At 48.5% G+C, this 27,490-nt stretch overlaps 1 protein-coding gene across 1 annotated transcript; it reads right to left on the reverse strand.

Moving 5' to 3' along the window:
- Positions 1-17,016: 17,016 nt before the first annotated feature.
- TFAP2C (transcription factor AP-2 gamma) lies at positions 17,017-26,459 on the reverse strand. Its single transcript, XM_070382101.1, has 7 exons — positions 26,285-26,459; positions 24,185-24,670; positions 23,997-24,048; positions 22,618-22,834; positions 21,904-22,022; positions 19,621-19,765; positions 17,017-18,498 (listed from the first exon to the last, which is right to left on the reverse strand). The coding sequence occupies exons 1-7, from the start codon at positions 26,330-26,332 to the stop codon at positions 18,213-18,215; spliced, it is 1,353 nt and encodes a 450-aa protein (XP_070238202.1). The 5' UTR covers positions 26,333-26,459; the 3' UTR covers positions 17,017-18,212.
- Between the last annotated feature and the right edge of the window lie 1,031 nt (positions 26,460-27,490).

Raw genomic sequence — 27,490 nt, forward strand, 5'->3', positions numbered from 1 at the left:
GGATCTTCCCCTGCAGCTCCACTTCCAGTTTCTTTTTATTTTTTTAATATTTATCTTTATTTATTTGTTTACTTGGCTGTGCCAGTCTTAGTTGTTGCGTGCAGGATCTTCAGTTGCAGCATACAGGATCTAGTTTCCCAATGAGGGATTAAACCCAGGCCCCCTGCACTGGGAGTGCAGAGTCTTACCCACTGGACCAGTAGGGACCCCTCACCTCCAGTTTCCAAAGGGAAATCTCCAGCAGATTCATCCCCAGCTGCACAGAACACCTTCCTGTCCCAACAGCCCTAATGCAGCTTCCAGAAGAAAAAGTTCTTGGAGAATTCCTCCTTCCAAAGGGCCCAGCATAGGTTTGAGACCAAGGAGCACAGGTTTTAGGTCGATCCCGACAGGCTAGGCACCCAGCTCAGCCTCCCATTGGCCCTGTGAGCCTGGAGACAGGATGCCATGCTCTGGGCCTATTTCCATCACTTCTGGCGCATCTGCAGGGTAATTAGGAAGGGTTCCTTAAAGCAACACAAGGCAGCCTGTGCACTACAAGCTTAGGGCTACTCCTCTCCGCGCCTCATTCATTGACAGTGAACGTCGGATTCTGTCCTGGGCCTGACCTTGGGCCCTAGACGTTAGTGATTGGCATGACTCGCTGCACAGGGTGAAGATGAGGGTAAAGACGCGGGTTCCCACTGAGTCCGCAGAGGGAGCAGCCCCGGGGTAACCAGCAAAGCCCAGTAACAAGTCCCAGGAAATAGAATCAGAATCTGGTAATAAAATAAAGACTAACATTGTTGTTTCTTTCTGCTGTCAGTGGCCCACAGGGTGCCATATTCAGAGGCTTATGCATCTGGCCTTCGGACCAGAGTTCCTTGCAGGATACAGCTGCGCCTGCGCTGACCACGCAGCTCTGCGGGAGGTGTGCACAGAAGCCGCTCACCCACACTCAATTCGGGATGGAGGCGGGCCGTGTGCAGAGACCCCGCCCCCTCCCCTCCCAGTTGTCAAAATGGTGAAGCAGCCCCGCCCATAGCCTACCCAGGAGAGCCCGCGCTCGAGACCAGGAGTCCAAGACCCTCCGTTCCTGTTCCTTGATCGAATAAAGTGTTCCTTTAGGGCTTCCCCGGTGATTCAGACGGTAAAGAATCTGCCCGCGAGAGACCCAGGTTCCATCTCTGGGTCAGGAAGATTGCCTGGAGAAGGAAATGGCAACCCATTCCAGTATTCTTGCCTGGAGTATCCCATGGACAGAAAAGCTTGGTGAACTGGGGCTGCCCAGGAAATTAACATAATGTGGGCAGCATAGAATGACATTCATTTCGAAGACCAGAAGTCTGAGATCAAGGTGTCGGCAGGGCTCCACTCCCTCTGATGGGTCTAGGGGAGGGACCCTCCTTGCTGCCTCCAGCTTCTGGTGGATCCAGGTGTTCTTGGCTTGTAGCTGCCTCACCCAGTCTCCATCCCCACGGTCACAGGATCTCCGCCTCTTCATGAATCTATCTTCTCTTCTGTCCCTTACAAAGGACACTTGTTATTGGACTTAGGGCCCATCTGGTTATCCCGCATGATCTCATCTTGAGATCGCCAACTTAATTACATCTGCAAAGACTTTTTCCAAATAAGGTCACAATCACAAACAACAGGTTATTAGGACATGGACATTTCTTTTGGAAGGGGGTTGCCTTTCAACTCACCCACCACCACCCCTGGCCCCATCCTTGTTCATGGAACCACTGAAGGGCTTCCTCTCTGGTCTCCCAACCCCTTCTTATCCCTCCTCTGCCTAAGAGTAGTGGTCTGGAAACATAACCCTCCAGAAGCTTCCCATTGCTCTCAGAATTAACTCTAATCCCATACTTTGGGCTGCAAGGGGCTGCCTGATGAAGCCCTGCCCATTATCCAACCTAGTCCCTACCACTGGCACCCCAGCTAGAATAGATGTTCCAGGTGGGCAGGGATCTTTGACTATCTGCTCTCTGTTGTCATTGTTGTTTAGTCACTAAGTTGTGTCTGACTCTTCACAACCCCATCAACTGCAGCACACCAGGCTTCCCTGTCCTTCACTATCTCCTGAAGTTTGTTCAAACTCATGTCCGTTGAGTTGTTGATGTTCTCTGTTGACCTCCCCATTATTTAGAAGAACATCTGGTGTGTAAATGGCAGGGAATGAGTATGTGCTGAATGGGTCCATGAGGGAAACAAATTCCTACTGCCAGACATGGTGAAAGGTAGATGCATGACCTTCATTACTCCTCAAAGTCATCCTCTCATTTGAGGCCACTATTACTTTTATCCCCTATGAGAAAATAGAGGCACAGAGGGGTTAAACAACATTCCCAGGAGCACACAGCTGGTAAGTGGAGAAGCTGAGACTCAAACCCAGGCAGTCTGACCCCAGCATTGCTGTCCAATCACTCTGCCTGTTGGACACTGGACTGAACTGAAGGGGGACAAAGATAGATAAAAATGTGGCCTCTGACCCCTTGTCATCACTGTCCCATCACCAAGATGAGCGTGCAACCTATTCTGTTATGAGGTGTATTGCAGGTGTCTCCATTCAGCCGGTGCAAAGGCATGTCCAAGAAGGCTTCTCCAAGGAGGAGGGCAGAGCAGACACCCCTCCACCCCCACCCCGTGAAGTTGCACTTTCCCCACCAGCCTCCAGCCCTAGGTCTGGACCTCTCCAAGTGTGAGCATCTCTACTGACAGCAAGGTATATACACAGGAACCACCATCCACAGCTGCACCCTGGGTCCCATGTGGGGCTGCCTCAAATAAAACCCAGGAGGACTGCCCTGGTGGTCCAGTGGTTAAGAATCTGCTTTCCAATGCAGGGGACATGGAACCTGTTTGATCAAACCTGGTTTGATCCCTGGTTGGGGAACTAGGATGCCACATGCTGCGGGGCAACCAAATCTGTGTGCCATTACTAAGAGAGAAGCCCACACACTGCAATGAAAGAGCCCGCATGCCGCAACTAAGACCTGATACTGTCAAAAATAAATAAATAATACATAAATATTTTAAATTAAACAAAACCCACAGACAGAACCCCTTTGGGGGTGGGCACCATACACAGCACTGAACTTGCATTGCCATGGGAATCTTCGACAGCTCTGCATGGGCCCAACAAGGAAACTGAGGTTGGCAGTGCGATGCTTACCAGAGTCACACAGCTATGATGGCAGAAGCAGGTACTGAGTCCGGGCTGATCTTGGCGCCAGATCCCTTCTCTTAACAGCTCTGCTGTCTTTAGTTAATTTCTAATTATTTTGGACTTCCCTGGTGGCTCAGATATGCAGACAACACCACCCTTATGGCAGAAAGTGAAGAGGAACTCAAAAGCCTCTTGATGAAAAATGAAAGAGGAGAGTGAAAAAGTTGGCTTAAAGCTCAACATTTGGAAAACTAAGATCATGGCATCTAGTCCCATCACTTCATGGGAAATAGATGGGGAAACAGTGGAAACAGTGTCAGACTTTATTTTTGGGGGACTCCAAAATCACTGCAGATGGTGACTGCAGCCATGAAATTAAAAGATGCTTACTCCTTGGAAGGAAAGTTATGACCAACCTAGATAGCATATTCACAAGCAGAGACATTACTTTGCCAACAAAGGTCTGTCTAGTCAAGGCTATGGTTTTTCCAGTGGTCATGTATGGATGTGAGAGTTGGACTGTAAAGAAAGCCGAGCGCCAAAGAATTGATGCTTTTGAACTGTGGTGTTGGAGAAGACTCCTGAGAGTCCCTTGGACTGCAAGGAGATCCAACCAGTCCATTCTGAAGGAGACCAGTCCTGGGTGTTCACTCGAAGGACTGATGCTGAGACTGAAACTTCAATACTTTGGCCACCTCATGCGAAGAGTTGACTCATTGGAAAAGACCCTGATGCTGGCAGGGATTGGGGGCAGGAGGAGAAGGGGATGACAGAGGATGAGATGGCTGGATGGCATCACCAACTTGATGCATGTGAGTTTGGGTGAATTCTGGGAGTTGGTGATGGACAGGGAGGCCTGGCATGCTACGATTCATGGGGTTGCAAAGAGTTGGACATGGCTGAGTGACTGAACTGAACTGAACTGAACTGAATTATTTTGGGGGTTGGTGGTTCAGACAGTAAACTACCTGCCTGCAATGTGGGAGACTCAGGTTTGATTCCTGGGTCAGGAAGATCCCCTTGAGAAGGGAATAACAACCCACTCTAGTATTCTTGCCTAGAAAATCCCGTGGACAGAGGAGCCTGCCAGGCTACAGTCCATGGGATCACAAAGAGTCGGGCATGACTGAGCAACTAACACTTTCACTTCTTTCAATTATTTTTGAATGATACAAATACCTTATATTGCATTTGTTTGTCTAAAAAAAAAAGTATTTGTTCAATGTACACTTTAAGACATTATCATAATTTTCCTTAACCTTTTAAAAGAATTTTAAAAGTTTTATTAATTATTTTTTATTAAAAAAATAAAAATTCCTCTGTTTTGTGAGGATGGAAAGTCCATAGACATAAATAGGGACTGAGGTGGGGTGGGTATGGGGGTAGAGGGCTGAGAGGATCAGACCTAGGATGCCAAGATTAGGTGGGACCGCCCTGTTTGGGGAATTGTAAATCACTAGGCAGGGCCAGTTGAGAAGAGATTTTCATTTCTTATGAAAATGATCTTGAAAGGCAGGAGGATTCTTCAGCTTTGCTGAGCGTCAGGGTTGAAGCGTGGGGGTTGAAGGGTGGGGTCCACATAGCTTACCCTCTGCCTCAGCTGTGGAGGTTCGGGGTCTTATAGTAGGTCATCATCCAGATAGAAGGGACAGGAGGCTAGACCCCAGCTCCCACTGGCCGTTTGATGATCACATCTGCAAAGTGGGCACAGATGGTGCTTATCTCTGAGAGGGGGGCCACTGGGAGGGTCCCACGGGGGCAAAGGGCAAAGGTGATGAGCATCATTGCAAGATCATCATCTGCGAGGCAGAGACCAGGTCTATTTGATTCATCACCATATGCCATAAATGAATTGGCACATAGTAGGTACTCAGTAAATACCTTATAAGTGAAGAAATGATAAAGCGGGGTCCATAGAGACTTACCAAAAAGTGATTTCAAAACTTCAGGATCAGGAGGACAGTCTGTGAGCACTTTGTCACAAGTGGGGCAGGGGTCACCCCTTGTCACAGGTCACACGGCAAAGGACAGTGGGAGGGCAGAGGCTGATATGGACTACACACTCTCGCTGGGCTAGACACTCCACAGAGATGGGAAAGAGCCTGTCTGGCTCCCAGGGTGCATCCTTTTGCTCACGTTGGGGCTGGCACATAGGAGGTACTCTAGAAACTCAAGAGCGTTCATGAGAAAAAAAGAGAGGAATTTGAGTCCCTTCAAGATTTATAAACTGGAGGCTTTCCTGGCCATCCAGTGGTGAAAACTCTGAGCTTCCAATGCAGAGGATATGGATTTGGTCAGGGAATTAGGATCCCACGTGCTGTGTGACCAAAAGAAAAGAGAGAGATCATAAACTGGAAACTCTCTTTCCTACATTATAGTCAGAAAATCTTTAAGGAAAAGCAGCTGAAAGTGAAAGTGTTGGTTGCTCAGTCGTGTCCAACTCTTTGTGACCCCCACAGACTATAGCCCACCAGGCTCCTCCTGTCCATGGGATTCTCCAGGCAAGAATACTGGAGTGAGTTGCCATTCCCTTCTCCAGGGGAATCTTTCCAATCCAGGGACGGGACCCTTGTGTCCTGGATTGCAGGCAGACTGTCTGAGCCACCAGGGAAGCCCCTGGAAAAGCAGCTAAATTATTTCAAAAGAAACTGTAGACTCAGTAGGGAGCCTCTACCATAAGTTTCAGAATCCACCTTCCCATGTGAGTGTTCTGGAGCTAAAAGCCACAGAGCAGCAGAAGTCTGGTGAGACATTCTTGGATTCATAAACTCTGGATCTCACTCTAATTGGCAGCCAGGCCCATAATTAAGGTCTTCTTACCTCTCTTCAGGGACCATTTCCTGAAAACCTCAATCAATGTAATTGTGCTTCCTCAGAAACCACCACCCAGCAAAGTCAACCACAAATCACAAAGCAAGCAGCTGGCCCAAGTGCTTCTGGCTGCATGGTGATGATGCCCTTGGGGGCGGACATTTGATCTGGTCAGCTCTACGTGGGCAGAGGCTCCCACCACCTAAACTGTGAATTCATGCATTTACAGGAGAGAATCCAGATAGACCCCTCCAGCCCACCTACGGCGGGGCACACACTCAGTCCTGCGGAAACCCGTGTTGTTTGCAGAGGAAACAAGACTCCTTCTGCAGACTCGGGAGTCGAGACTGTTGGGTCTTTCTCTTTTGCCTTTTTTTTAAAAAGCAACTTTATAAATGTTGTAATTTACATACCACAGAAGTCACCCACTGTGTGTACACAGTGCTGTGACTTTCATAAACTTTTGGAGTTTGCATCTTCATTGTCTCTATCCAGTTTTAAAATATTTCTATCATCTAAGAAGTTTCTACTTGCATTGAGATTTTTACGTCAAAGTGTTAGTCACTCAGTCGTGTCCGACTCTTTGCAGCCCCATGGACTGTAGCCCTCCAGGCTCCTCTGCTCGTGGGATTCTCCAGACAAGAATACTGGAGTGGATTGCCATGCCCCTTCTCCAGGGGAATCTTGGGCTTCCCAGGTGGCTCAGATGGTAAAGAGGTTTTTAAAGCCATTCACTTTTACGCTGTGAGCTTCCCAGGTGGCTCAGACAGTAAAGAATCTCCCTGCAATGCAGGAGATCCAGGTTCAATCCCTGGGTCAGCAAGATGCCCTGAAGGAGGGCAAGGCAACCCACCATAGTATTCTTGCTTGGAGAATTCCATGGACAGAGGAGACTATCAGGCTACAGTTCATGGGGTCACAAAGAGTTAGAAACTGAGCAAATAACATACTGTAACTCCAGACGTTAAACCCTGGGCAGCCCCAGGGTAAAATGTTCTCATGAAAGAACCAGGTTAGGCCCCATTTTTCATGGGAGGGAGCTCTTTGGGTGGAGTGCTGCCTAAGTTGCATCCTGGGTGCTATTTAATTTGCTTACTGTACCCTGGTACCTCACAGGATGGAAAAAAGGCATGAAAGTGGGCAGTTGGGAGCTTCCCCAGAGATCATGAATAAGACAAGAGAGACATCACTCACTGAGCAGTTGACACCAATCTTTTATAATCTTTTTTTCTGATCACCGATGTGTCAGCCACAGCCAGCGTTTCTCAGGTTGTCAGGCTCTGGGCCCCTGAGATATTGACAGCAGTTGAGGGATGGAGGAGGGATTAAAATGATGTCCTCAAGTTCAGGTAACAATGGGTTAAACGAAAGTTTCTTCACTGCAGGATTTACCAGAGCCTTCGGTTCCTTAAAGAGGACAGTTAATCTCCAAAAGGGAGATTTGGACCACAGAAGCGGTTTTTCAAGTAAGGTGGTACTGGTGTTTATGAAGGACCCCATACAGCTCAGGCTTCTGCGTGGTAGCAAGCAGTATATAAGAAAAGATAGCAGGTGACATTACGTGTTGGGTGCCTGCTTCAACATACTGTTTTGGGGCCTTTGTGTCAATTTTCTCTTTAACTAACACAAAAACCCATCTTGCAGAAGGTGGGTCTGAAACTGCAGCCCCTCCTCTGATGTCTCAAATCACCTCCCTGATGAAGTTACTCCTCTCAGATTCCTCATAGACACAATCACACAGTAAATGCTAAAAACAATAATGTCATGGAAGAACAAACTGTCACATATAGTTTCATTCACCTAATCATTTGAAAAGATGCCTAGCTCTGGCCCATCTGTACAATGGAATAAATGGTTCATCCATGCAATGGAATCCTATAGTTAGTTAGTTCAGTTGCTCAGTCATGTCCGACTCTTTGCGACCCCATGAATCGCAGCACTCCAGGTCTCCCTGTCCATCACCTATACATCTACACAAAAGAGTGAGGCACTTCTGTGTGTATCAGCTGGTAAAGATCTGCAAGAAATATCCTCAAGCAAAAAAAAAAGGAAAATTGAAATGAAATAGTGAATGTAAAACATTTGGCCTAGATCCCAGTGCATAATACATGATAAACAAACAATACCTGTTATTATCATGATAAATGAACAATACCTGAATTAATTACCTGTAATTCTTTTAAATAACCACTTGAAGGGCAGAAGGAATTTACCATTTAAACAAATTTTGTTTTTCCAAACCAATGGCTTGGCCAAGGACCTCTAAGTTTCCTTCCACTGTTGACAGTCAATAAAGTTCTGATGAGCCCCACCCATAGGCTCAACCCCACCCTCACCTCCTGGACAGACACTGTAAGCTTGAGGAATTTTTAATTCTGAGTTAGACAAGGCCAGCACCACACAGCATGCTCATTTCTCTGCTTCCTGGTCCTGGTGTGACAGGGCATCTGGAAGTACCAGTCTTCAGAGCTAGTTTGGAACTCATCTTGAGCCCCAAGACCAGCCACCTCAGGGCTCTGTCTTCTTTTTTTTCTTTTTTCTTTTTTTGTCTGCAGCTTGGGGGACCTTTCCTGACCAGGGATCAAATCCAAGTCCCTGTGTTGGGAGTCTTAACCACTGGATTGCCAGGGAAGTCCCAGGGTCCCGCTTTAGTGTCTAGTTGGTGGTGGTGTTCAGTGGCTAAGTCATGTCTGACTCTTTGCAACCCCATGGACTTCAGCACACCAGGCTCCCCGTCCTCCACTATCTCCCGGAGTTTGCTCAAATTCATGTCCATTGAGTCAGTGATGCTATCTAACCATCTCATCATCTTGTCCTTTTGAATTCCATCTATCCTAGCATCAGGATCTTTTCCAACAAGTCAGCTTTTCACATCAGGTGGCCAAACTACTGGAGCTTCAGCTTCAACATCAGTCCTGCCAATGAATATTCAGGGTTGATTTCCTTTAGGATTTACTGTGTAGATTTCCAGCCAAAAAAAAAAAAAAAAAGCCAGTGGCAACTTCCATGGGTTTTTATTCCCTGTGATTGATTCTCTGGGTCTTACTTACAAGACGATATATTGAATCTTCTGCCATCTCAGTAAATTTTGCTGAGGCCCAATCCTGGGAGTTTTACATGATCCCTCCTGATCCTTCAACCCAAATATCACCTCCTTGGTGAGAGTCCCTGAACGCTCCACATAAAGCAGCCCCTGGCCCCACTTCATCACCCCCAGCAGGCCCGTTCATGTAGACTCTACACTGCAGACTGCAGGGATGAAACTCTGTATCCAAGAACCTACCAATAAAGACCCCTGTGAAACGGCTGGCGAACAGGTACGCTCCCCGCCACCTTGTTTATAACCACAGGAGACTGGAAACTTTCTAAACCTGGTCAGAACAGGATGAATTATCTGTGCATCACGCACAAAACGACATTCTGCAAAACAAGGCAGCTCTATATGAACCAGTGAGGAGCCATCAAGGTGATAAACCAAGTGAGAAGAGTGAGGTGCCAGACTGTGTGTACAAAATGCCACCATTTGGGTTAAAAAAGAAATACATGTCATTGTGTGTATGTGCCTAAAATAGCTCCTTACACACACCTAATTGGTAATGAGATTGGTCTCCAGCTGGGGAGATGGGGATGGGAGGGGAAACACCCTCATCTCTGTGTACCATTGCATTTCCTCCTGGGGACCCCACTTTACACTAATAATAATATAAAAAGCTACCCATTGCCCTGATGTAATCTTGCCAGGAAGTTCTATCTTCTATGTCTGGCCCCTTCCTTAAAGGCTCAGAATCCAAAGCATAGTCCCTCCCAGGAAACTTCCCTTGACCAGCAAATTTGAAGGACAGGCTGCTGCTTCCCAAGATAGATGCTGGAGTTGGAGCTGCCCATCCATCGAGGAAGGGACCTTGCCCAGGCAGCTCACCACTTGGAGCCTGTTTCTCCATCTGTAAAATGGAGCTATAATGCCTACATCCTATGGTTGTTGGGAAGAGTAAACTAGTTTAATATGAAAAAGGTCTAAAACAGCGGTTGGCACATACTACATGCTGGATAAGGTAGTATCCTACCATGTGGGGACAGGACAGCACTGGGTTAGAAACAGCACCCCTGGAGGCAGCCAAGCCTGCTCCAGAAGCTACGAAAGCTTCAGCATCTCGCTCACCTTTTTCTGAGCCTCTGGCGCCTCATCTGCAAGATGGGCTAAAATAGGATTATTAGGTGGGTTTCCCAGGTGGTGCTAGGCGTACAGAATGGCAGGAGACATTAAAGAGCTCAATCACTGGGTTGGGAAGATCCCCTGGAAGAGGAAATGGCAACCTACTCCAGTATTCTTGCCTGGAGAATCCCATGGACAGAGCCTGGTCGGTTACGTCCATAGAGTCACAAAGATCTGAATATGACTGAGCAACTTAGCATGCATGCATGCAGGGTTATTAGGGAATTAAATAACATGGTGTATATGTGTTTTCTATAGGTTGTGTTACAGTAAGCGTCACATTTTTTTTAAATTGGTTTTTCTGCATTTTCTTTCTTTTTCCTTCTGACCACGCTACACAACTTTCGGGATCTTAGTTTCCTGACCAGGGATTGAACCCGTACCTTGGCAGTGAAAAGTGTGGAGTCCTAACCACTCAGCCGCCAGGGATTTCCCTAGATTTTTTTTTTGTCTGTGTGTTTTACTAAACCTAAAGTTTTTGTTTGTTAGATTTGATACCAGGTTTTGCTGGTTTTGATCACATTCAAAATGTGGTTTTGCTGGGTCCACCGAGATGTATGGTGGTCATGTCTGACTCCTGTGACCCCATGGACTGTAGCCTGCCAGGCTCCTCTGTCCATGGGATTCTCTAGGCAAGAATACTGGAGTGGATTGCCATTTCCTTCTCCAGGGGATCTTCCCAACCCAGGAATCAAACCTGGGTCTCCTGCATTGCAGGCAGATTCTTCACCCACTGAGCTCTGAGGGAAGCCCTGTTTTGACCACATTCAAGTTAAAACATTTATACTGGACAACATGACAGAGAGTGGAAGATCGTCTGCCAGCCACCCTCGACCCCCAGCCCTGGTGTCAGCCTCCCAGATCCCTGCACAGGACAACCACGTCCTGGGCGCTCATCTGTACTCCCAAAGATATTCTAAGTGTGTACAAGAGTGTGACATGTATTACTTTTGTCAACAATAAAAAGGAAATTGTTTGTGACACTTTAATTCATTCTGTCATCAGCTAAAAGTAGTTAGCAACAATGGATAGAGAAAACAACAATTAAAAGGGAACAGTTGAGAAAATTCTGTCTTTCTAAAGATCTTCTTAAACAGTTGGTGCCTGCCACCACTGAATTTTTCCTGTCTTGTGGTTAAACGAATATGCATGGATGTTAGCAATGCATCAAAATCTCTGCTTGAAGAAAATCAGAATTCCTGGCCAAAGAGAAAAAGAAACAGAGGAATGCAGGGGCATAGGGGAGCAGCTTCCTACCCTTCCTCGCCTGTTCTCCAGGAAATTGCTTACAGTGAGAAACCGCACTGATTCCAAAGTTAGGAAACAGGTAAAAACCCTTTTCTAAGAAAAATTTTCAACAGCAAAAAACAAAGTTAAGAAATAGTTGCACAGGGGTGCAGATCTCTCTTGAGATCTTAGCTCAGGTTTCTTTACTTACCCATTTAAATATTTATTTTTCACATAATATTTATTCATTTATGTAAACATTATGAAAGTAAAGCCTATTTATTTTTTAAAAATTTTAGAAAATATTAGAAAATTTTAGAAATATTAGAAAAGGTAGAAAATGAGACAGTAATCCAGCTTGAGGAAGCAAGTTCTGTGATCACTTTGAGTAACACATCCAGGTTTCATTTACAGCAGCATTTCTCTGCCTCTGGATGGCTGACACCCCGGGGGGTTCTTTGTGGGGGGAGCTGTCCTGTGCTCCTGTGTATGTCCTGTGTGTTTAGCACCGACCCGCTAGGATCCCAACAGCAATTTTCCCTCCCCCTACTCGTGACAACCAAAAATGTCTCCAGACATTGTCAAATCTGGGGAAAAATCACACCCCCTCTTCAAGTCCTCAGGCCCAAACATGATTCCCTCCTGGTTCCTCAAAAAGGAACTGCTGGGGCAAATGAAACAGAGTCCCCACTCTGGGCCATCACCACCCCCACCTCCAAGGGGAGATGGAGGAGAGGTGGGGGAGGGGAACGGGAGGACTGGGACAAAAATAATGACAGAGTGACCAGCTCTGCTCTCATCAGAGGCTAAACATCCAAAGTCAGGGTGTCCACAGGACCATGCTCTATCTGAAATTCTTGGAGGAGGAGCCTTACCACCTCTTCCAGCGTCGGGAGGTGACCAGCCACCCTCCACCTCTGCCTGCGACCTCACGTGGCCATCTCCGCTCGTGTGTCTGTGCCTCTCCTCTCTTTGTAAGGATACAAGTCATGACAATTAAGGCCCACTGGACTCCAGCAGGACCTCATCTTATTTACTCACAACATCCCTATTTCCAAATTAAGGTTGAGACCAAGGTACAGGGGTTATGGCTTGGACATACCCCACTTCTAGGGAGTACAATTCAACTCCTAACATCTGTGAAGTCCCAAAGGCCTTCTAATCTCAGCAAGGGCCAGGTGCCAAGACACCCTCTTCAAACCACCACCTCTCAGACTCTCTCTTTTGGGACCATTCCTTAAGATCAAGATCTTCCCTTGGAAAATGTTGGGAAGCCACAAAGAACACTCCATGCATCATGATAAAAGAGAACAAGGGAATCCCCTCATGGGCCAGAGGTTGGGACTCTGCGTTCTCACTGCCAAGGGCTCTGAAAGCCCAGTCAATCGCCTGTCAAGCAACTAAAATCCCACAAGCCTGAGACTTGACCTTGTACATATTCTTACCAAAGCTCTTCCTTGAACACATTCCTGGAACTAGGCCTTTCAACTCTTGTCAGTTTTCACACTTTTTTCTCATCCATCTCCCACATCAAGATGTTATCCAAAAGAGGCAAGAAAACTAGTGTTTATGATGGTGCCAAAAGTAATGGAGCACTCCATGAAACTATGGACTCCAGTGTAGTTTTTAAAAGTCAGGAGATCAGGTTTGTTTCTGCAGATTATGTTCCATGTTACTAGAAGACAGAGGTTTGATACGCCTTGCATCCATGGACCTTGAACATAATGCCAGCCTGGGTTGGCAGAGCCAGGAAGGGGTCAGGTTTTGGTGACTCCAATTGTCGCCAAGCCTCCCAGCCTGGTGGCCTATGGATTTCAGAGAAGTACATGAAAACCATCAACTGGAAGAGAAATCCGATGTATCTGAGAAAGTAAATCAACAATGATCAGATCATCAGGGAGCAAAAGCCACCCCTGAGAATAGCGCATAGGTGCACTACGGCCTCAAAATTTTGAACGCAAACCTTTCTTACCTCCAATTAAGGAGACAAGCCTCACCACCCACTCAGCACAGGCAACTAAGAGGCACTGGCTGAGGGTCACAGCCACGCAGGGATCAGAGAAGGCTCCCTCACCTGGAAAACACGCTTAAAAGTGCCTCAGACTGTTCTTCCCTTTGTAACCCAGGACAGCCGTTTCCTGCGTTCTCCACCTGCTGTTGTTATTCAGTGGCCAAGTCATGTCCAACTGTTTGTGACCCCATGGACTGCAGCTCACCAGGCTTCCCTGTCTTTACCGTCTCCTGGAGTTTGCTCAAACTCATGTTCATTGAGTCGGTGATGCCATCCAACCATCTCATCCTGTCACCCCCTTCTCCTCTTGCCCTCAATCTTTCCCAGCATCAGGGTCTTTTCCACCTGCGGTAAAGGAAGGCAAATTAAACTGCCACTTCACCACCCCAACACACCCCTGGGAAAAGGAAAAGACGAGAGAGATGCTACAGACGCTCCCTGACTTACGAGGATTTAACTTATAATTTTTCAACTTAAGGTTGGAACACAAGTGACTGGCATTCAGTAGAAACCATACTTCAAAATTAGAATGTTGCCCTTTTCCTGGGCTAGTGAGATCCTCTCGTGACACTGGGCAGCAGCAAAGGTCAGTGACCAATACACTCAAAACCATTCTAGTTTCCACCTTCAGTAGAGTAGTCAACAAATTACGTGAGGACTTCCCCTGCAGTCCAGTTGCTAAGACTCCACTTTCCAATGTAAGGAGTGAGGGTTCAATCCCAGGTTGGGGAATTAAGATTCCACATGCTGGACTTCGCTGGTGGTCCAGTGGTTAAGAATCTGCCTGCCAACTCAGGGGACATGGGTTCAATCTCTGGTCCAGGAAGATCCCACATGCCACAAGGCAACTAAGCCTGTGTGCCACAACCACTGAAGCCCGGGCACCTAGAGCTGCAGCAGGAGAGGGCACCACCACAAGCCCAAGCACTTAGTACAGAGAGTGGCCCCACTCACTGCAACTAGAGAAAGCCCGTGCACAGCATCGAAGACAACACAGCCAAAAATAAAGAATTCAGCAAATAAAAAAGATCCCATGTGCCAAGGGGTGTGGCCAAAATTTTTTTTAAAAAGAAAAACAATTATGATCTATTCAACCCCTTACTATAAAACAGGCTTTGTGTTAGATGATTTTCCCCAACTGTAGGCTAATGTAAGTGTTCTGAGGAGGTTTAAGGTAAGTGAATTATTTTTTAAACAAATGAGGTGTAGGAAACTCCCTGGCAGTTTAGGGGTTAGGACTTGGCACATTCACTTTCAGGGCCCAGGTTCAGTCCCTGGTCAGGGAAATAAGATCCTTCAAGCTGCATGGCACAGCCAAAAAAAAAAAAATAGCTGATGTACAGTAATACACTTTGGACTTGAAGCAATTTTAACTTCTGATGAGTTTATTGAGATGTAGGCCCATCCTCCTTCAAGAAGGATCAACCCTGAAGTCCTCCAGCATCACAGCAACCCATACAGGAATTCCTAACAGCTGGTAACCAACACTTACCCCAGGAAAAAGGCAGTGGGTTCCCCACCAGCATTCCCACCACTGCTGAGCCTTAGGAGTTTCTGCCTCACCCATCCATGACCTTATCTTGTTTTGTTTTTTAATATCCAAATACAGGATCTCAGATCTCACCCTGACACTAGGCCCCCAAAATGGAAAGGATGGTTGTTATGAAATCATTTCAAATGAGAAACAGACTAATCGTCCCTTTCCTAAGTCACAACTTAAATTGTATGCACATGGAGAAAAGACAGCCATGAAAGGCTATTGACAACACCCCATCTGACCTTCCAGAGAACCTCTAAGTGTCTGGGAGACAGGCAGGCATCTATCTCCAAGGTGCCCGGATGGACAGATATCCAGTCTGTAGATGCAGAGACCTGCTGAGTCTCTCTCCAAAATGAACTCTGGATTGTGCGTGTCTTTGGACAGCGATGGGTTTTCTTTCAGTGCAACCATGAGGAAAAAAAGGAGCATCTTCATTCTTCTCCTGGAGTGCCAAAGACTTCAGCAGCATCATGTGTCTTCATAAAAAGCAAATCAACCTGTCAAGGAGCCAGGAAGGCAACAACAGCACAGGGTGAAGGGGAAAGGGAGAATGAAATGTAATTCTTACCAACACAGGGCTTAAAAACAAGAGTCTATGTCTGATGGCCTGAGGTTAGGCCATGGGAGTCGGACGTGCTCAGAGAGCAGGAGAGAAATCAAGGCAGCCAAGGTTTCGGTAGGGACCTTGTAAGGGTGCTCAGTTGCTCCCCATGGCATCAGCTCAGAGTATTAGGAAGTAAAACCTATTACCACACACTGGACCCAGGAAGCCAGTGGCTGTCCTGCTGGTGTTCAGTGGGAGCAAAGAAAAAGGAGAACTGAGCCCTGAGCCAGGCGTAAGCCCTGCTTTATGACTCATTCAATCCCGGGTTGACTTTGGGGTGATTCCAGAACACTGTCTGCACTGCAATTCAGCACAGCTCCTCAAAGCCAGAGTCTAGTCCAAAAGCAAGCAGAGATGCTGATAAGCAAATAGTCCCTTTTCCTTCAATCCTTTGCCCCCTTCATCTCCTCTTAACACCCAAGGTCTCACATCTCGATTGAGAAATAACTGCCGATGTGAGACCTCTTTTCACTGCTCTAAAGCAAAGCAATTGTAATCCTGAGATAGCAACCAGATAAATCCAACTTAATGGGAATGTTCAATGGCCAGGGACAAGCTGCCAAGAGCAAAATATTAGGTTGGCAGAGTTTAAGTTACTTAATAACATCTAATGCCAATATTAAATCAGGAATTGCTAAGCATTTGGTAGAGAGTTATGAATCAAGACTTATGAGTCTGGAGTTGAAGCAACAGCCTTATCCGACATGGAAAACCCTTTTGCTCCCACACTGCCTTTGAAGCCCAGCCACTCAGGCCAAACTATAAACATATCACTTCCTGGAGGATGTGCCAGGCCACTTCAACTTGAAACCTAAGGACTGTCGGTGAACATCCAAGATCCTAGCAAACATCCCACAAGCACACAAGCCCTGCCAGTCTCTTCTGCTCCCCAAGGACAGAAACCCAACCTCTGATCTGCCCAGCAGACAAAATGATGAGAATGTCTACGTGCACGATCATGTTTCCAAAGATGGAGAAATTCCATGGAGAAAACACTCAGGGCACCTACCACACACCTCCACTGCCTTCATCTGACTGAATGCCTAGTCCTCCCAAAGAGGATCTGCCCAAGTCTTCATCCACAATCATCTCATGTCCACTCTCAAAATTTTGATGCAACTTAACCATATGAACCGTGTTTCTCAGTAAGTGGTCTTACACAAGACAGGATTCCCAAACTGCAGATTCCTCTTATTTGTCAATCAACCATCCCTCACACATCTCCCAGCAGCTGTTATGTCAGGGGAGATGGTACCCTACGAAGCTGAGAGCTGCTGAGTGCATGGCATGGGGTGACGAAGCAATCTTATGAGGGATTCCCCTGGCACACAGCTTTACTGCTCAGCTACAGTCAAACCGGAAATGATCTCTGCCACTCCTCTTAGGGATGAAAAAATACATCAGGTTCCAACCAGACTTTCACAGCTTCTATCGAGAATACTTTTTATTATACAGGTTTCATATACACAACAATTATTTAGGGAACATTTACAGGCAAGGAGTTCAATTCCAAAACTCCATTTTCACCCACACGCGCTGTACCTCGCTCTGTACCTCTTCGGGGGGTCAGCCCAACAGGAACAAGACAAAGTTATTGCTTTGTGGACAGACAGCTTCAATTAAATAAGAGTCTTCCAGAGTCAAGAACGGAGCCGAAGATCCTCTTAACTCTTAACACCCTGTGTACATACAAATAAAACCTAAAGACATGTCTTAGATTACCCCGTCACCTTTAAAAGTTAATATTAAAATCGAATCCCGTTTCTCAAAAAGGCATAAGAAGTGCACCCGTATTTACAGACCCCATTAAATTATGCATAAATAAAATCTGTACACTCAACTCAGTTTCTCAAAATACAGAGCCTCCTCTGGGACTGGGGGATGACAGACAGCAAAAAAAAAAAAAAAAAAAAAAAAGCTCCATGCCTACCCTTTTCAAGTTTCACTAAGATGTGAAATAAATACGCAAAATAAAGCTTCCATACCTTAAAGGAATATGTCATTTCAAAGAGTCTCCTCCTTGAAGAGTTAACTTTCAAAGTTTTTTTTTTTTTTTAAAGAAAAAACATAAAGTCATCAGCAGGCTTTGTTTCTACAAGTTTCGTAAACCCGAAGGGCCCCTTTCAACAAGGGGTTTTAAAGTGTTACAAATGCCACCTATTAACCAGTTGCTAGGTGGACAGAATCCTTGCCTCCTATTGGTATGCAGGACGAGGCTGAAGAAACTACATACTTTCACCTCAACACTAAAAGTTATTGTTGATCTGAATCCCATCAATTTGACCTTTCAACAGCTGAGTGAATGTGAGTTTTTGTTAGCCCGGGGATTTATTCAAAAGGTTCGAAAACTTGTAGCACCACTTCCAGAGTAAAGAAGAATGGGGTTCCAAAAAAATAAAACATAAGCTTAATGAGTAAAGAACCAGCACTTCCAACATCTCATCCAGAGTGAAGGAGACGCTTCAGCACTCCCTAAATACTAAGGAATCCAGGAGGGCACGTGAAGAGCTGGAAATCAACAGAGGCTTTTTTTCATGGGAAGGTGGGTAACAATTCTGTCCCCCAGGTAAGCGGGGTGCCCAGTCTGTCCTGGTCGAGATGATCTGGGAGTCCTTTTCCTTCCAAACTCTTCGGCCCTTGGTTCACCACCCCCTTGTTTTACTTCCTGTGCTTCTCCAACTTCTCCAGGGTTTTGCTAGAATCGGCTGGACTCTGGTCTCCGGGATTCATGTAGGATTTGTCTATGACTATCAGGGCCTCTTTTATGTAGTTCTGCACGGCAGACACTGCGGCACAGATGGCCTGGCTGCCAAAGCCGTGGGTAATCAGGCTGAAATGAGACAAGCAGTTCTGAATGTTGGTCTCCAGGACCGGGGTGGGTCGGTTGTTCCCGTTGGGAGTTCGATCTTGATTGAGAAGATCTGTGAATTCTTTACACACTTGCCTGTGAAGACAATCAACGCACACCGTTGAGCTTGAGCTCAACCTTGGCCCGTAACAGGTATAGAGCACAAAGACTAAACTACCGTGGGGGTGACACCTGGAGGCACAGAGAATCTGGGGCTGACCAACCCAATAGGTTTTAAACTAACACCAATAGCCTAAGCTGCTGCACTTAGCACCTATTCTGTTCAGAGCCACGAACTAAACTCCTTTAAGCACTATCTTATTTAATCTTCCCTGCAATTAGAAAAGATAAAAGGATTAATGCCAGAATCCAGTGGCCAAGGTCACCAGGACTAGTAAAGAGGCAGAGTCAGAATTCCAGCCCAGGAGAGTGTTTTTTCTCTGATGCAGTCTGGTTCCTATAAAACAATTCTGTCAAGAACCGGGAATTTATTTCCCAGAAATTCACTCTGTGATACAGGCTGGTTCATCGGCTCTCTTTTCTGCCCTATTTCCTACTTGACTGGTTCTGCTTCATTTACCATGATTTTAAAATCAATTTACAGTTGGTTTCGATGAGAAACCCCTCAGCTGCATTAAGTTGTTTTTGAGACATTTAATTTGCCTATGACTCCTATACATTCAACTGGATCGTTACATTCAACTGGGTCGTTTTAAAACACAAAGGAGACTTCCCGGGTGGTCCAGTGGTTAAGACTCCCAATTTCACTGCAAGGGACACGGGTTCCATCCCCGGCTGGGCAAGTAAAATCCCGCATGCCACATGGTATAGCCAAAATAATTAAAATCGAAAAACATCTTGTTATCAGGAAGCAGAAGGCACATCATCGCTACTGGATGTGACAAAATAAATTGTTTCTAACACATTTTTGTAAGACATGCAAATAAGATAAACGAATAAGCTTAACTATTTTGAGCTAAATAACTAAGCAGCTCAAAAACATTCATTGTGAGCCATACTCTCACTGTTCTTAGTCTTCTAAATCCTACCCAAAAGTTACCCTATTTGACTATACTTTTACACTCCTCGACATTCCTTTTGCTCAACACCCTAACTTATTTAAGGAGCATTTCTTTCTTGAGCACCAGGGGCTGTGCTGGCCTCTGGGCTTCAAGGTCAGAGCATCAGGGCATCAAATTCTCAAGTTTGGATACTTACTGTGCGGCCAGCAGCATGTTCTTCCTAGTTGCTATCTCATTCCGCCCTCCAAGATGAGGTCTGGTTAAATACTCAGCCACAGATTTACTAGGAAATTCTGCTTCACAGACATAGGCAAAGTCCCGAGCCAAATGAACTGCCTCACCTAGAATAATCGGCAATGGTAACAGACTTTAGGGTGGCTGTGGTCACCATGGCAAACTGGCCCTTCTCCCCTTTTCCAGCACTACCAGTCTATTTAACCCTGAATATTCATCAGAACAACTGATGCTGAAGCGCCAATACCCTGGCCACCTGATGCAAAGAGCCAACTCACTGGAAAAGACCCTGATGCCGGGAAAGATTGAGGGCATGAGAAGGGGGCAACACAGGATGAGATGGTTGGATGGTGTCACCAACTCAATGGTCATGAGTTTGACCGAACTCCAGGAGATAGTGTGAAGGACAGGGAAGCCTGGTGTGCTGCAACCCATGGGGTCGCCAAGGAGTTGGATTCAACTTAGAGACTGAACAACAATCAGTCTAGTGGTCATTCTGTACTCTAAAACGAAATCATACGTGGGGCCAACAACCCAGCTGGTAAGGAGAACTTCCTGGGTACTTTCAGTGGGTACTCTTCCCTAGGAATAGAGGGTGAAATCATACAACGTCAGGAGGGAAAAACTGAAATTTTTAACTGTTCTTGACCAATGTAACCCAGTCCTCTGCCAACCTGAGTAGATCATGGGGATGCTCTGTCTCCATGTTTTCACACCATGTTTTCTCTGTATCATTGTGCAGAAGTCAGAAAATTTAAGGGAGGTGAGCATGTTTGTCAAAGAAGCAAACTGGGACAAAATCTTTGTTTTTAAACAAGGGCGCCCCATTGCTGGTTGAGCTAAGTCTCTAGACTGTTTCTTTTAAGAGGGGGACTTCACTGGCAGTCCAGTGGTCAAGCCTCCACGCTTCCAATGCAACGGAGGCACAAGTTTGATCCCTGGTCAGAGAACTAAGATACGACATGCCTCATGGTGTGGCCAATTTAAAAAAAAAAAAGGGAGGAGTGTATCCTACTAGAAATGTCAGGAGCTCTACCTACCAACCTGGCCTACCCATATCTAAGTTATTGGGGGCGGAGAGTGAGAAAACCAAGCGGTATGGTAGGGTGGTGGTGGTCATCTCCCACCCAAGGAACCCACCGAAGTGTCTGATTCCAAATGTGGGGCTGTCAGGGCTTTACAAAAACCCAGCTGGTGGCACCCCCACTATCCACTTCCCTCCCTGACTCACTAAATCAGAATCTGAGATCCATTGTTCACTTTCTCATTCAAGCACCCCTGCCTGGCTGGTGAAGAAACCTTGCAGAGCCACATTTATGTTTCACACACGCAGAGCCCAGCATTCTCCATGCAGGACAGCTGGTCCCCAAGAGCATCTAACAGGCAGCTCCTTTCTCCTGGCCCTGACCTCCAAAGACAACTCATAAAAAGGTAGAGCCGGGCCCTGCCAAGTCTCTTTTAGCACCGCGGTGGCACCATGTAAACCAGGGAAAGAAAATGTTCAAAAGATCGCCTGGCTGCCAGGAGACCACCCCTCATTGACTCCCCGGGCCCCCAGCGCCCCGCTGATTGGACGAGGCACTGGCGATAAGCCTCTCCGTGCTCAACTCATTTTCCTGCGCGCAGTAACAACCAGATTGTTTTGTTTTTAAAAATAATTATTTCACTTTTCCCTCGCCCCCTTTGTAAAGGCCGTATTGCATTCTTGGCTACTTTCCAGGTTAGTGGGTGTAAGCCCATTCAAGAAACTGAAATATCACATCCTAACTATCTTAGCTTTGGAGAGGGGGACCCATCTGTGGGCCCCATCAGGGTTTTTTCCCCCTATTACTTTTTTTGATGGGGAAATTAACAAAGGAGTTGTGAATTGGACCAGTCTCACTGTATACAAGGGCTTTTCTCTTCATTAACCATAATCCCAATAGTCCACAGGTATAAAAACTAGAAACGGTATTTTTACCCAAAGGAACCAGCTTTAAAACAAGAAAACAACGAAAAAACATGTACCAAATCATTTCATCCTTCAGAAACTGGTTCATCTGATAGGAAATTTAACAGTGATTTTCTGGGGTTAACATTTGATTAAGTGACTCAATCACTGTAATGAACATGGCAAATCACTTCTTGCATCCCTCTCTCTACTTGTGACTAAGAGTTGTTTTTAAGCTTTTCTTTAGAGAAATGTTAAAAGACACAACACAGCACCAACTACAAATACCACAAAACAAAAAAATCCTCCACTGACCTTCCACGAGAGACGTCAGGAGAGTGACATGAGCTGCTTTCCGTCTCCCGGCTGGAAGATTCAACCCAATCTTGTCCAACTTCTCCCGCAAGGACCGGCCACCATTTTTAGACTTGGCTCTAAGCAAAAAAAAAAAATTCTTTTCTCAAGAAACCACTTTAAAATGCTGAAATGCCTAACCTGCTGCTATCAAAATAGAAATCTGTCAAAGACCTTCGACATTATATGGTTCCTAATCAAGTGATACAGGGAGTCCTGATCTCCATAAAATTAAAAAATCTTTCTTAGCATTGCCAGCATTTTTGTTTTTTAATCACAGAACACTGCATGTTGTACTGGAGCAGATAAATTTTCACTTGTAGAAACTGCAGCAGCACCCCCCAACACACACACACACACACACACACAACTACTCCCCTGGGGAGAATCAGACCCATGGAGCTCCGCTACCCTAAATACAGATGCTACCACTTCATACATGGAATCAAATTCCAACCAAATGAGAATTCATTAGCATTGTTTTAGCACTTTTTTCTACACTTGGCACTTTCTAAAAGAGATGAAATGTACTAAGCCGCCCCCCTCCCCCCAGCCGATTAGAATTCAGTGTTAGGTATAAAAGTTACATAAATGTTAAAAATACCTCCCTGGTGCTTTATTTTTCATCCCCCACCACCTATCCAAGGACCATGCCCACAACGTGTCCCCATGTACCTTCTGAGAACACCTCCCAGTAATGAGGCATTTAAGCACTCAGGCGGGGATAGCCGCCTCTGGACTTCAGCAACTGTCACTTTGTATTTAGATGTAGAGCTGAGGAGGGACAGTCTTCCAGGGACTGAGCAGAAGACCTCGCTGGGATTCATCACAGCCCCCACCAACTCCTTCTGACACGGGAGACTCAGGGGGTTCTTGGTCATGGAAATAGGACCTGTAAATGAAGATCAGAAGTGGCAGTCCCAAGCAAGAGACCTTTTCAAATCACTCACCAAAAGTGAAGGAGCCCCTCGACAGTAACATTGCGTGTTGGGCTATAAACTGCAAACAGATTTTTTTTTTTAAAGCCCTATTCCTCAAGATAATCAAATCTGAAATTCACAAGTTAACACCTTGGGAAATTAGTCAAAATCTGGGTTTGCATTTTCTAGCCACTATTATAATCTGATTAATTAGAACATTTGTTTTCAAAAGACAGCTTCTTAACTAAATGGTGATTTTCCCTCCTCACTCAAGGAATATTCAAAACTGCAGGACATATTCCAATCGTTTGCTAAAATCTTTTCAATGCAACTGATCATAGCAGTTTTAAATACAAATAAATCTGTTCTAAGTTTACTGGGAAATTCAGTTTATTTTATAAGGATTTTTGTTTTTTGTTTTTAATTTTTCCCAGTTGATCTCAAACAGTTTAACTTCAAGTAACAGGTCATAACTACCCTTGATTTAGGATGACTGTCTTTCCCAGCAAAACCAAACTGGTAATCCTGGCTAGATGTAACTTAATATCATGAGCCACTCACTCACCAAGTAATCCCATTTTCCAAAAACCCCCTCCCACCTCATCCCAGCCTAAAACCAACAGATCACCCAGCCCCGTGCATTTTAAGGCTGTATGTTTTGTAGGCCAAACTGCTTCCCACCATCTTCTCACAGATCAGAATGAAGGCCCTTTAACCTTGTATTTGGAATCAGGAATAAAATCACAGCAACCCATTCAACAACTAAAATTGTCACAGGACCAAACACTCCACTAATTTTCCAAAATCACAGGCTTAACTCACTCTGGAGTTCTTTCTGGAGCATTGTACAAACACTCTCAAATCCAAGAAGTGACACTCCCCAAGGGGAAAAAATTAGTAAGTGACAAAAGATTGAGACGCAGCACCTGAGAGCATCTTTTTCCATTTAGATCTTAAAGTGCCCTCTCTTCTCACCCCTAAAACCTGTCACTCCCTCCACCACGAATGTCTCAAGTCAGATCTCAAAGGCTCCACCTTGCCAATAAATTAATAACTTCACAGCGCCCTTAAGAACCACAACAGGGTAGGGTGTGTGGGCCAGAGGAAGACAAGGACTTATGGCTCATTGCGTACCTTTGCGAATAACTGTCTGATCATGCAGAAGTAGGTGCTGGTCATCCACATTCTGAAGGAGAAATGACAAAGTTTCCTTAAGTTCGGGGAGAGCCTGGCCGGGGGACCGGGGTCGGGGTAGGGGTAAGAGGAGAGAGGCAGTGGGGCGCACAGGTCCGGGCCGGAGCGGGCAGAGCCGAGGCGCTCACCTGCACCTCCTCCATCTGGTGTGCCATGTCGTGGAGCCCCAGGTTCTCGGCCAGGCCCGCGGCGTCCAGGGCGTGCGAGTGCGGCAGTAGCAGGTCCGAGCGTCGGTAGGCCTCCCTGCGTGCGCTCACGGCGCCGCCGTCCAGTCCAGAGAGATGGGGCAACAGGCCGGCCGGGCGCCCGTGGTGCGAGGGCAGGCCGGCCCCCTCCTGGCTCTGGCGCCCCGGCCAGGCCTGTGGCTGGCTGCTGGTGGGCGCGGGCTGGTGCAAGGGATTGATGGCAGCGGCGTACGCCTCTCCAAGGTGCGAGTAGGGGTCGGCCGACTGAGAGTAAGCCAGCTGCTGGTAGGGAGGCGGAAAGTAGGGGGGCGGCTGGTATTCGGCGACTCCGGTATGGGAGAGGGGCGGCGCGGGGCTGTAGAGATGCTGCCCGGCGGAGGAGAGGTGAGGCAGGCGCGGGTTCCCATTGCTGCTCGCGTCGTGGCGATCCTGGGGCAGAGAAACCGAGACCCGGTTAGGACGAAACCCCGCTCCTGCGAACCGAGTGCGGCCGCGCGGGGCCTCTTGCGCCTGGGGACCCACTGCTCCCGCCCAGCCCGACCCCGCGGGGCCCTGCCCTCGAGCCAAAAGGCCCCTGGGGGAGCAACGTGCCCCGGGGTAGCTTCGTTGTCAACCGAGAGTCTGAAAAAGGAAAACTAGAGAAAAGACCTGGGGGAAGGTGCCCCCGGGGCCCGGAGGCGAAGGTCTGGGCGCTCTGTCGCCCGAGGCAATCGGGGGCGCCCAGTCCGCATCCCAGATCTTGGGGCGGGAGAAGCTGAGGCAGGGATCCTGGGAGAAGGTCTGCACGCTGCGCAGAGCGCGATCGCCCACAAGTCCGCACATGCCAGCGTTGTCCGCCAAAAGTGGGGAAGAGGCGCGCGCGGATAATGCGTGCCGCGCAGGAAATACGCTTTTTCCCCCGCCCCAGGGACCCTCCCTTCCACGCCCTCAGGACAAAGACCTCCGGGCGAGAGACCCTCCCTAGCCGGGCCGGCAGCCCAGTGCCGCCCCAGGGATTCGGGGTGGAACCCGCTGGAGCCAGGCGTGCGCTCCCGGGCTACCGATGCGAGACCACGGCGGAGTGAGACCGTCCTGCCCGACCATCAGTCTCCCCATCAATCGGGCACACAGGGAGGAGGAAGGACCCCGAAAATTGGGCAGCCTTGCCTGTACACGTTTCCTGGCCCCAGGGCTGTTCGACTTAATTCTGAAAGGACGTGTCGCCATGTGTCCCCGGGTCACAGGGGTAGCGGGAGCGGGGGCTGGGGACCCGGAGAGACAGGACGCCGTCGCCCCCTAGCGGAGGTGCCCGGGCCTGCAAACTGGAGCGGCCCCTCGAGGTGCCCCGGACGCACGGCTCTCGCGCGTCCCCGCAGCCACCGTTCGCCTTTCTCCCGGAGCCCAGGAGCACGCCTCGCGCCGCCTGCGTCTTCTTCCTCTTCCCGCTCGCCGCCTCCCTCCCTCCCACTCTCCGAAACTCTAGCTCAACCTGTCCAACAGGATGGAGCACTCCCGAGAGCTTACTGCCCCATCTGGCCTCAGCGCGCCCCCCCTCCCCAGCCCCCACTTCTCCCGAAAGCCAAACTTCTGCTGTTCTCTTGTCTCCCCGAGGGGGTAGCGGAGCAGGTGACAAGCCCGCCTAGGAGGAGACTCCGCAAAGGTGTCGCCGGCAGGCCGCCTCGTCTAACGCCTTTGGACGGAGGTTTCGTGCGTAAAACCACCTCTAAGAGTTGTAGACCCGGCGCTCTTCCGAGAAAACGGGAAGAAAGGCTGTTTTGCTTCGCATGAAACCGGCCGGTAAGCTTTGTGGGTAGGATATGCCACTCTCTTTCCAGGCCCCGTTCCCGAGGCTGGATATTTAGGGAAAGGCCCGATTCGGGAAGGGGACCCCGGAGAAACGCAATATAGGGGGTGTCCGGAGAAGTGGACTCTGTCCCATCAAAGGGCATGCGGTGGGTGCCTGTTCGCTGCTCCTGCGCCCTCGCCCCCGACCTCGGTCCAGAGGCCCCCGCCTCCCGGACTGTACTCGGGTGGGGCCGGGCTGCGCCCCTGTGCCCAGCTCACCTCGCAGTCCTCTTCATACTTGACATTATCGGTTATTTTCCACAACATGGCGTCCGGCGTCCCCCAAAACAATCGCCAGTTAAATCCAGGTTCCCCCCACCCCCCAAGCGGTAAATCCAAAATTGGGGTCACGGTGGCCAGGCGTCTGCCGCCGCCCCCGCCGCGCGGGCCTAGCTGGCCGGGTCACTGGGCGCGCATCGGCGGCTCCGCGATTGTAGATGCTGCCGCCGCGGGTGTGAAGACCGCTGCAGGGGACCCGGGAAGCCGCGCCCGCACTGTGTCCCGGCGATAGCCGGGGGATCGGGGAGCCTTAATGAGAAGGAAATTATCATAACTCCTCCCCGGGGGCCGGCGCGAAGGCCCCGGCGCCGGGCGGGGCGGCCCCCAGCCAGTCCCAGCCTAGCTCCGCCCCGCACCCTGGCCGGGCGCCGCGCGGAGACCCACGCTGCGTGGGGCTAGGAGCAGAGTCCAGTGGAAGGTACCTCGCTGACGGCCGCAACCCTGAGGCCAGGGTCCCCCACCACGCCTGCCATCAGTCACCCTCACCACGCACACACCTGAAGCTGGCAGAGCTGGGAACGGGGATCCGAATCCAAGAGCCGCCCCCCCACTCCCACAACCCCTTTCACCTAGGCCGCCGTTCCCCATCCTCCGAAAGACGCCGTCACGGGCAGTTAGAGACCCCGATTTAGGGGACATCTCAAGACCTGAGGTCCCCTCATCTCCTAAAACGTCCTGACCACCCACTCCAGGGAAACAAGGTTTACAGTGGGGTCATGCAGCGGGAGACCCAACCCCTCCGCGAGAAGACCCTCCCCCGCACGACGTGGGCACAGTGCTCTTGGGTTCCTCCGAGGGGACGGGGTGGGAAGGCCTTCTGGGGAGTTCGCCCCAAGCGCCACCGAGCGGGCGGGCCTCTCCACCGGCCCCGAAGTCTAGGACAACTTCTTTATGCCGCCATCGCCCGAAGCTCCATCTCCACGGCTGGGCTGCGGCCGGGAGGGAGGTGGGGGCACCCGCGGGCCCTCGCCCAGCCTTGCCCTGCCCTGCCCTGCCCAGCGCCAGCTCGGCAGTTTCCTCCGACGGGCCAGGCACTTGGAAGCCTCAGCTCAACAGAGAAACGAGGTGCGGGGCTGAATACAACCCTAGTGTCACAGGTAGGGGAGAGGCAAGAGGTGGGGGCAGAAGGAGGGGCCGTAGAGGGAC

This window comes from Bos mutus, chromosome 13 (assembly GCF_027580195.1).
Source record: "Bos mutus isolate GX-2022 chromosome 13, NWIPB_WYAK_1.1, whole genome shotgun sequence".
NCBI classification, from domain to species: Eukaryota; Metazoa; Chordata; class Mammalia; order Artiodactyla; family Bovidae; genus Bos; species Bos mutus.